The 10000-nt window shown below is 46.0% G+C and overlaps 1 protein-coding gene across 5 annotated transcripts in view; it reads left to right on the top strand.

Moving 5' to 3' along the window:
• palld (palladin, cytoskeletal associated protein) overlaps positions 1–10000 on the top strand; it is a 175004-nt gene that overhangs the window by 85688 nt on the left and 79316 nt on the right. For 4 of the 5 annotated variants that reach the window (XM_063201312.1, XM_063201315.1, XM_063201314.1 and 1 more), the window contains exons 9-11: positions 3003–3122; positions 5390–5786; positions 9320–9355. In XM_063201312.1, the coding sequence (XP_063057382.1) occupies positions 3003–3122; positions 5390–5786; positions 9320–9355 (553 nt within the window). The remainder of the gene's footprint in view (positions 1–3002; positions 3123–5389; positions 5787–9319; positions 9356–10000) is intronic. The other variant, XM_063201313.1, reaches the window with a different exon arrangement.

The raw sequence follows: 10000 nt of genomic DNA, 5'->3' as shown, positions 1-10000 counted from the left end.
GTGGGTGTGTGTGTGGGGGGGGGGGGGGGGGAGTAAGAAAGAGAGAGAGTCAGTCTGTGTATATACGTATGTAGCTGTGTGTCTGTTGAGGTCTGTATGTGTAGGGAGTCAGTCACAGTTGCGTCACATATATTTGACAAGCAGCTGTGACTAAGCCTGTTGTTGACGGCTCCCCTCTTTACATGACGAGAAGAGAGGAGTTCCCTCACCGAACAGAAACACATCATAAAAGTTTTACAAGCTCATACAAATACACAAAGTCATCCGAGAGATGTACAGTACAATGCATGTGAAATGTAATACAGCCCCAATTCTGGGCTCCCGTCTCCCTGGGACTGGGAAAGCATACTCGTTTACCCCACCCCGCAACACTCGTCGGCTGCATACACCTACACAGATATGTATATGCATATGCAGGGCTATAAATTAACTTTTTTCGTCACTAGTCAATTTGTCTAGTACAGTGGTTCTCAAACCCATCATTCCCCCCCTGCGGAGGGTCTGGATGCTTCCGAGCCCCCCCCCAAAGCAACAGCAGTACTTGCCTTTCCTATGTTATTCAAATTTATGACAATTTACAAAATAACGTTGGTGAGGGCTTAAAATGTATTGCTTATTGGAGAGAGGAAATAATTTCCTTGGGGGGAAAAAGCCCAAAATCGGATGTCACAGGCCCCCCCTGCAATGCCTCCGCGCCCCCCCAGGGGGGCTTGCACCCCACATTGAGAAACACTGGTCTAGTACATGTTACATGTACATCTCACGAGCCGCACATACAGTACACTCAACAGTAAAAGTGACTAGTAAGTGTTTTTTTCTACGAGCCAAACTGAATTTCCACCAGCATTTGGACAGTTGTCTGGTACTACTTCAGAGCCCTGCGCATATGTACACAAGAATGTACACAAACATGTACGACATGACAAGCTCAGCGATAAGGTGTTGTCTGTCGTCGTGTGTGTGTGACTGTTTCCGTCTATCTGTATGTCTGAGTGTCTGAGTGTCTTGGTAAATGCGCAGGAGTGTGTCAACATGCCCTGCTGTCACATTTTGACAGGCATGCCGGTGTCAACAGGCCTGTGTCATATCTGCGTGAGGCGTGACTCAGTGTTTCGGGCTTGTCTGTAGCTCGTCTACAAACCCCCCCTCTGCAGTCTGGTCTAGTCATCTCCAAGCCTTCTCATTAGCTCAAGGGGACTACACCTGTCTGGGTGCCTGGCTTACCTGCCTGCCTACACTCTCACCTGAAGTGAACTGTCCTTGCTCTGACACACAAACTGTACACACACACACACACACACACACACACACACACACACACACACACACACACACACACACACACACACACACACACACACACACACACACACACACACACACACACACACACACACACACACACACACACACACACACTTTCTTTCCGTAGGCTACGCAGACACTTTCCAAACACCTGTTAGCTTTGTCATGGTCTGAACATGCAGCACTTTCATCTCCCTGTTTTGTTATTAGAGGCATCGCCGTGTTGTTGATGCAGGTTGTCAAAATCACTCTAGTGTGTAGCCCAGCGCTCACAGATGAAAGTGCACGGTTTCATTTTTTGGCAAGAGGTTGCTGTTGGATATTGTGTTCTACAGCCAACGCAATTACTATACTCACCTGTGTTCACACGCCCTGAGAAACAATGTTATTTCATTTAGAGTCAAATGTGATTTGACTAGTGTTATTGTATTTGACAGTAATCATTCTTCTGTCTGGGGCGTTTATTTTTGTAGCCCACAAATGAAGTACTGATAATATAGAAAGGCAGCATAAATACCCCAGTAACTAAGTACACTGTGTGAGAAATAGTCATTTTTAAAGGGACACTGTGTGAGATTTTTTGCTGTTTATTTCCAGAATTCATGCTGCCCATTCACTAATGTTACCTTTTTCATGAATACTTACCACCAGCATGAAATTCTAAGTTTTCATTATGACTGGAAAAAAATGCACTTTTCATACATGAAAAGGGGGATCTTCTCCATGGTCCGCCATTTTGAATTTCCAAAAATAGCCATTTTTAGCTGCAAAAATGACTGTACTTGTGCTATACTGGACCATACTGCTCTACAATCTTAGAACGCAGTAACTCTGAAAACGGCAAACTGAGAAAAAAGGCTTCAACGTTTTCCATATGGCGCGACAACTGTGTTGTCGGTAAATTGGTGGTGACACTTCCTGGTAATGCTTGTTTAGGATAGAAATTTAATGCACACAAAAAAACTCGAAAAAACAACATTTGTGTGTCTTTTTGCCACAAAAAACAGAGTTACTGCGTTCTTGGCTGGTATTACTGCCACGAAATGGAGTTACTGCAGGAGTTACTGCGTTCTTGGCTAGTATTACTGTCTACTCCCAAACCAGTCCCATTGGAACGTGTAGCAGTAACTCGCCGACTTACTGCGTTTTTGTTTTGTACGACATAACCTTTAAATACAACAGGCAGTAACTTTTTTTGGGTCATTTTTGCACTTTCAAAATGAGTTTTCTCCAAAACGGGACGGTGTTGGACCACCATTTTTGGACACAAGACAAATGAGGTAGTTTAGAACCCATTTCCGATATTAAAAAAAAAATCGACCATTTTGAGTTACTGCGTTCTTGTATTGCACGGCAGCATACTAGACAATATTTGTTTATTAATTACTAAACTTTCATGTAAAGATCAAATTTGGCAATAGGCAGCCCAGTTTCAATGAGCAGCATAGTTGCAGTACCTTTTTTGTCCATTTCCTGCACAGTGTCCCTTTAAAGTAGACACTCAGCCACCACAGCCAATTGGAATGATGGAATGCTTGCATTCTGCTTTTAACGGTCACACTCTTTTCACTTTGATCACTGAAAACAGTCCAGCAACTCTTTGTGTTCGTGCGGTAGCATACTCTTCTCTCCTTGACTCTACTCTATGCAACTCTAATCTAATCTAATATACACTACTGAATTCTATTGTTTTTCAGAGGAGATCTGCACGCTGGTGATAGCGGAGGCCTTCCCTGAGGATGGAGGGCTGTTCTGCTGCACGGCCAGCAACCAGTACGGATCCGTCAACAGCACTGCCCACCTCACCATCACGCCAGGTCAGTAACCATGCCAACCCTGCCCCCTCAGCATCACGCCAGATCAGTAGCCATGCCAACCCTGCCCCCCTCACCATCACACCAGGTCAGTAGCCATGCCAACCCTGCCCACCATCACCATCACACCAGGTCAGTAGCCATGCCAACCCTGCCCCCTCACCATCACACCAGGTCAGTAGCCATGCCAACCCTGCCCACCATCACCATCACACCAGGTCAGTAGCCATGCCAACCCTGCCCCCCTCACCATCACACCAGGTCAGTAGCCATGCCAACCCTGCCCATCTCAGCATCACACCAGGTCAGTAGCCATGCCAAACCCTGCCCACCTCAGTATCACACCAGATCAGTAGCCATGCCAACCCTGCCCATCTCAGCATTACACCAGGTCAGTAGCCATGCCAACCCTGCCCCCCTCACCATCACACCAGGTCAGTAGCCATGCCAACCCTGCCCCCCTCACCATCACACCAGGTCAGTAGCCATGCCAACCCTGCCCATCTCACCATCACCCCAGGTCAGTGGGCACGCTGACACTCACCAGACTGACGGGTGACATTTGGTACCCTTTAAGCACTATTACACACGCACACACACAGAGAATTCTGGACACCTCACGTCACGATCACCTCAGATCACTGCTCACGCTGACTCTCACAAGACTGATGGGTGATATTTGGTCCCTTTAACCACACAGCTCTATTACCCACACACTCACCCACCCACACACACACACACACACACACACACACACACACACACACACACACACACACACACACACACAAACACACACACACACACACACACACACACACACACACACACACACACACACACACACACACACACACACACACACACACACACACACACACACACACACACACACACACACACACACACACACACTGTACTCTACTGTACACACACACACAAAATGTCTTCCATAGCATTAAACACACTGCGGGTGGCTGACTTTAAAGCACTTTACATTACACGCCCATAGCCTTTGAAAAGGTCAGCCGACTGGTCTCACAGATGTACTGTAACAGTATATTTATGATGTATGCTTGTGCATGTATATGAAAGATTGTGTATATGTGCATGCGTGTGTGTGTGTGTGTGGGGAGGGGGGGGTTGGGGTGCGTCATATAAGCAGGATGAGAAACGGACTTTGCGAGGACAAAGGATGAGTGCAATCTAATGGCTATGTTTATTCCCCAAGAGAGGCTGTTTATGCCAGGGTCTATAAGAGGAAAGTTAAAGCCCTGTATAAACAAGGATTAGGATGGAGCATTCATTCGGACGTGGTGGACTAAAAGTGGACCAGCTGCTGGGGTGTAGGAGACATGGCTTTATAAATAGCGGGGAACAGAAAGGGGTGCAGGGCAGAACCTTTGGGGCCTGTGACAGAATACAGTATTTGGCTCTTTATTTATACAGACAAAATGAAATGCTCTTTTTCAAAATGTAATGAAAAGTCATTTTCATACATCTTTTTTATTTGATTTGATCGGACTTACAGTATTTTGATATAAAATAGAGATTCGGCCCTGTCGTGGCCAACTGGTAGGGCACTCGCCTGCCATGCGGCTGACAGGGGTTCGGGCCCGGGACCTTTGCTGACCCCTCCCCATCTCGCTCCCAATTTGCTTCCTGTCCACCTCTCACACTGTCCTGTCAAAATAAAGTCGTAAAAGACCAAAAAAAAACTTTGAAAAAAAATAATAAACAGTTATTCCACTGACAATAAACTAAACTAACTAAAACTAAAAAAAACACAATAAAAACATTTAATGTTTGAATGTTTTGATGTAGAGTTTCGGATGAGCTCGGGCAGTTCAGAGCCGGCTGACATGTCATGGCCAAGGCTACGGTGCCCAAGGTGACACACACAAAAGTCAAGAGAAACGTCTTTTATCCACATATTGTCATTTCTTCCCCTAACAACATGAAACTTGGCACTGCTCTCTCAGCTCAGAGACCAAGACACACATACAGTATAGATAAAATGTGAGAAGATACAAAGGTCCTTAGAGTGCTCTTGATCAAAAACATAATGCCACTCATGCTCATCTGCTCTGGGTGAGGTCCAGTTCCAAAAAAAGAAAGAAATAGCAGAGGAACTCTGAATGTAGCTCCATATACCAACATGTAGGTATGATTTTTTTTGGTCGCAGTAACTTCAGTGTAGCTCCATATACCTACATGTAGGTATGCTTTTTTTGGTCGCAGTAACTTCAGTGTTCCTCTTCCCTCTACAGTGATGGAATCGCCCAGCAATGGCGTGGGCGGTGATGCGGACAGCGCCTTCGAGGACAGCCAGCCCTTCCCCCCGCCACCACCACCCAATGAGATCAGCCTGCTGGAGGTCCCACCCAAGACCCCCCCCAGCGCCGAGGGTTTCCACGTCAACGAGCTAGAGATCTGGCCCAGTGTCAGCGCCCCTCCTCCCCCACCCCCCATGCCCCCACAGGTGGCCAACGGCACCATGCCCAACGGCCAAGGCATCCAGAGTCCCTCCACACCCATGTCTCCCAAGGACACCTCACCCGTGAAAGATGCTCCATCCCCAGTCAAAGCCCCCACTGCTCCATCACCATCTGCCACCACTCCGACCAAGGAGGGCCCACCCGTGCCTATCAAACCCAAGCCGAAACTGTGAGTACCCAGAATGCCTGACTTCCATTATTCTGTACACCCATCAGCATACGGACCTGTCTTATCCTCTGTACAACTTTTTTACATTTCGTGTTGGGTAGTTAAACTCAAAGCATCTACTTCTATCATACTGTAGATTTTAGGGCGTAGCTTAGCTTTCAGATAAGTTGAAATAAAAATCCCCATAAAAATTGAACGAACGCATAGATCTCAACATAATGTCCCTGACTAAAAAAACAGTGCAATTTGGAGCCGTTTATTGTTATTATTTTATGCATGTATTTATTTACACTTATGCAAGGCCAGTAAGCTACATTCACGCAGTTTCCAAGGTAGCCTTTTTAAGTTCCTATAGTAACCTCAGTGTCACTTTACGACGGCATCGCCACAAGTGTTGACCAGACCAAAACCAACACATTCCAGTGAATGATAACCTCTATGGCACACCTTTGCCTCCTTTCACCTTTCACCTCCCTGCTGGCCAATCAAACACTTTACCTGAGTGAAAGGTTTATGTAGAAGGCCGTTCCTTGTTTGCCCACCTGTGGCGGCTCACAGCCAAAACTAGACCAGAAGAATGCACGACAGAGAAGAAGCTCTCGTGTACAGTGTTGCCAGATGTGTCTGATCAAATCCTGCACAAAAAGTTCTGAAAAACCGCCAAAATGCGCTAAATTCCGCCCAATTTCAACAAATTGCATTGATTTCTATGGGCATTAAACTGCTGGAAAAAACGTCAAATGGACGATTGTTCCCGTTTTTACGGTAATCTTAAGCAGCCCAATTGGGCAGGTATCCTCCCAATCTGGCAACACTGGTGTAGCCGAGCAGAGGAGCTGGATGAGGGGGAATTCCCCCCTTCAGAGGAGACAAAGCATTCCTCCCATTTATGACAGTGTCATAGCAGCTGTTCATTTTTTTTGTGGTGGGGGTGGGGAGGGAGTGTTTGGAGGCTAGATAGAGAGATGGCCAATAGAGATTGTGATGCAAGTGATGCAGCTGCAAAGGGATTTCGACCAGCTTCTGTATGCTCTCTGCACGGAGAAACGTTGCATTGTTGTGTACAGTATGCCTTGTGTATGGTCCTTGAATGTGCTGTTGCTTGCGCATGTACCAAGATTGCAACCAGGCCATAGCATTACACCACAAGACATTACACTTTACCACTGCACACCAACAGCACGGCACAGCACAGCACAGCACAGCACAGCACAGCACAGCACAGCACAGCACAGCACAGCACAGCACAGCACACCACAGCACATCACAGCACACTACACCACAGCACACTACTGTACACCACACCACACCACAGCACACCACAGTGCACCATACCACGCCACAGTACAGCCTTGCCCTGTCCTATAAATCACACTAGTGCATTTATGCTATTCACACTTCCCCATGCCCATGGGGAAGAAGAGAATAAGGGGTGTATCTTGAGTGCATGTGTGTGTGTGTGTGTGTGTGTGTACGTGTGTGTGTGTGTGTGTGTGTGTGTGTGTGTGTGTGTGTGTGTGTGTGTGTGCGTGCATAGGTGCGTGCGTGTGTGTGTGGGTGCGTGCGTGCGTACGTGTGTGTGTGTGTGTGTGTGTGTGTGTGTGTGCTTTTGCCGTTTGTGTATTTGGCGTGTGTGTATTGTGTGATATGGGCTGTGTCTCTGTGTGTGTATTGTCTGATATGCAATGTGCCCGCGGTGGGGAATGGCTTTTTGTGGTTGCTGTTGTCTATGTACAAGAACATTGTGAGCGTCTCCTGTTTGCTGTCCCTGGGCCCCTGAAAGACAACCCCTTCCCTTTACACAGTTTCTTCCCCACCATCCCCACTTTTGAATGAAAAGAATAGAATAGAATAGAATAGAATAGAATAGAATAGAATAGAATAGAATTGAAGTGAAGTGAAGTGAAGTGAAGTGAAGTGAAGTGAAGTGAAGTGAAGTGAAGTGAAGTGAATTGAATGTAATTACATTACATTACATTACACTACATTACATTACATTTGTACAAAGCGACTTACAACCGAGGATACAATCATGGCATACAACATTTGCTGATACAAAGTGCACAGGAAATAAGCAAGTTAGTTAGTTTTTTTTTTAATTTAAGTAGTTAAGTTAGCACAGAGTTAAGTAGGGTAGACACACATACACACAAGTCCACATACCCAACGCACAACATGCCTTTGAGTCTACCCCAGGTCTGGGCCAGCTCAGACATCAGTGCAGTGAATATTCACGAAAGAGGAGAATTGAATAGAATAGAACAGAGCAGAATAGAATAGAATAGAATAGAATAGAATAGAATAGAATAGAACAAGTAAACAATTGTTCCATCTTGATCCACACTACTCTCATCTGCTCATCTGCAGAGAGGTGATTGATTGCGTGATACTTGGGCTTGTCAAATGTTTTGTCACGTCATGACATTACAGCAGATGTAACAAATACAGAGAGAAACCATCTGCAAAAATTTGAAACTATAATTTTTAAGAAGAATTCAATGTTAAAAGCCTTTGTTAACCTCACTCTTGATTTTAGATTGTGCAGATGGTGGTGTTGATTATAGTGCAAAAAACATATACGCTACAGTTATATATTACATTATGTAGACATATATTGTTTACAACATATTTTTGTCACAAATGACTTCAGCTGTGTGATGAAAAACATCTTAATAGCATCAGTCTACTCAGGGGAAGGGGCTGCTGTTGCTATGGACAGCTGCTGGTGCAGTGTCTTCCCCACTACAGGGAATGTATTGCTGGTTTGTGTTTGTGCGCCTTGCAAGCAAAACAATTTTGCTTGCAGCACTGAGCATCGCTCTGTATGACCCCTTTGAGCATCTGTAGGGGTGTTGCTTGGATGAGCAGACTACTACTCATCGGTCTACTATGGACAATGGCTGTATGTTTGTGCTTTATGTTTGTATTGTTTGTACAAGCGCTGTATAGTAAGCCTATGTGGGGATATTGTTTTAGATAAGGATGCACTTTTTCAGCCTTTGTGCTCGTTGGCAAGCAGCATTCTGTGTCCATTTTAAAAAATCTCTGTGAAGACAATACACGGGCATTAAGCTCAGACAGCCTGTTACTGTACATGTATCACTTTGTGTAACGTGTTTGATGTGACCTTGTGTTGTTGTGTTAACAGCACACAGTGCAGTACATTTCTCTGTGTTGCATGGTGTCATCAAATGGTGGTCAGTGCATCAACAGGGCATGGGCAAAGCAGACTTTGGCCGTTCAGCATAGTATTGTACAAATGGCATCCTGCAAGCATTGCGCTGTGCTGCAAAAGCTGCCACCCTTCTGAAGCATTTTGGGCTGCATGTTGGATGAATTGTGCTGCACAAAAAACAGTTCTATGATTATTGTTGGATGCTTGACCTCACCCATGCAAGCGATATCTTTTTTTGTTTTGGATTCGTGTGCATAACATGTCATGAGGGTTTGAGTCATTTTCATGCCTGTTGGTTGTTATTTTTTTTTAAGAAAATAGGACCTTGATGTTTTTCATTTGACTTCTGTGATTCCAGATCGGATGATATAAATGAAGACACTGCAAATGACAGGTAAAAACAGTGAGGGGTCCATATGTTGCCTTGGTGAGGTGTGTACGTTGAAAAGGCTGCCTCTGTGTGTGTGTGTGTGTGTGTGCCTGCGTGCGTGCGTGCGTGCGTGCGTGCGTGCGTGCGTGCGTGCGTGCGTGCGTGCGTGCGCGCGTGCGCGAGTGTGCATGTCTGAGCGTGCATGCGTGCGTGTGTGTGTGTTGTTTGACTATGGCAGTTCTCCAGGATGAGCCTAAAATGGCACACTATTTTGGCAAACATTTGCCCTTCTGCAATCCCTTACGAAGCACGACATCGTCGTTAAAAGTCGCTTCATCAGCAGTTTTTCCACAATAACCCCCAAGCTGAGTACTGGCAGGAAAGAGAGAAACCAGAAAGCCAGCCCACCCCTCCTATACACCTTCTTCCCTGTTATAACATGTGCAAGGCCTGTTCCCCCCCTCAACTTTCTTCCCCTTCTACCCCAGTGCTCTCTCTCATTCCCTCTTCTCCACCTCCACCTCCTTCTCCTCCTCCTCCTCCTCCTCCTCCTCCTCCTCCTCCTCCTCCTTGTCCTCCTCCTGTGTTCTGTCTTCTCCCCCGCCTTGGTAATTACACAGTAAAAGCAGGAGTTCTGTAATTATGGCCGGTCTGCGTCTCCCTGCTGTG

This window comes from Engraulis encrasicolus, chromosome 6 (assembly GCF_034702125.1).
Source record: "Engraulis encrasicolus isolate BLACKSEA-1 chromosome 6, IST_EnEncr_1.0, whole genome shotgun sequence".
Taxonomy (NCBI): Eukaryota; Metazoa; Chordata; class Actinopteri; order Clupeiformes; family Engraulidae; genus Engraulis; species Engraulis encrasicolus.
The sequence above is the reverse complement of the archived record's forward strand: the minus strand, read 5'-3'. Positions and strand labels throughout refer to the sequence as shown.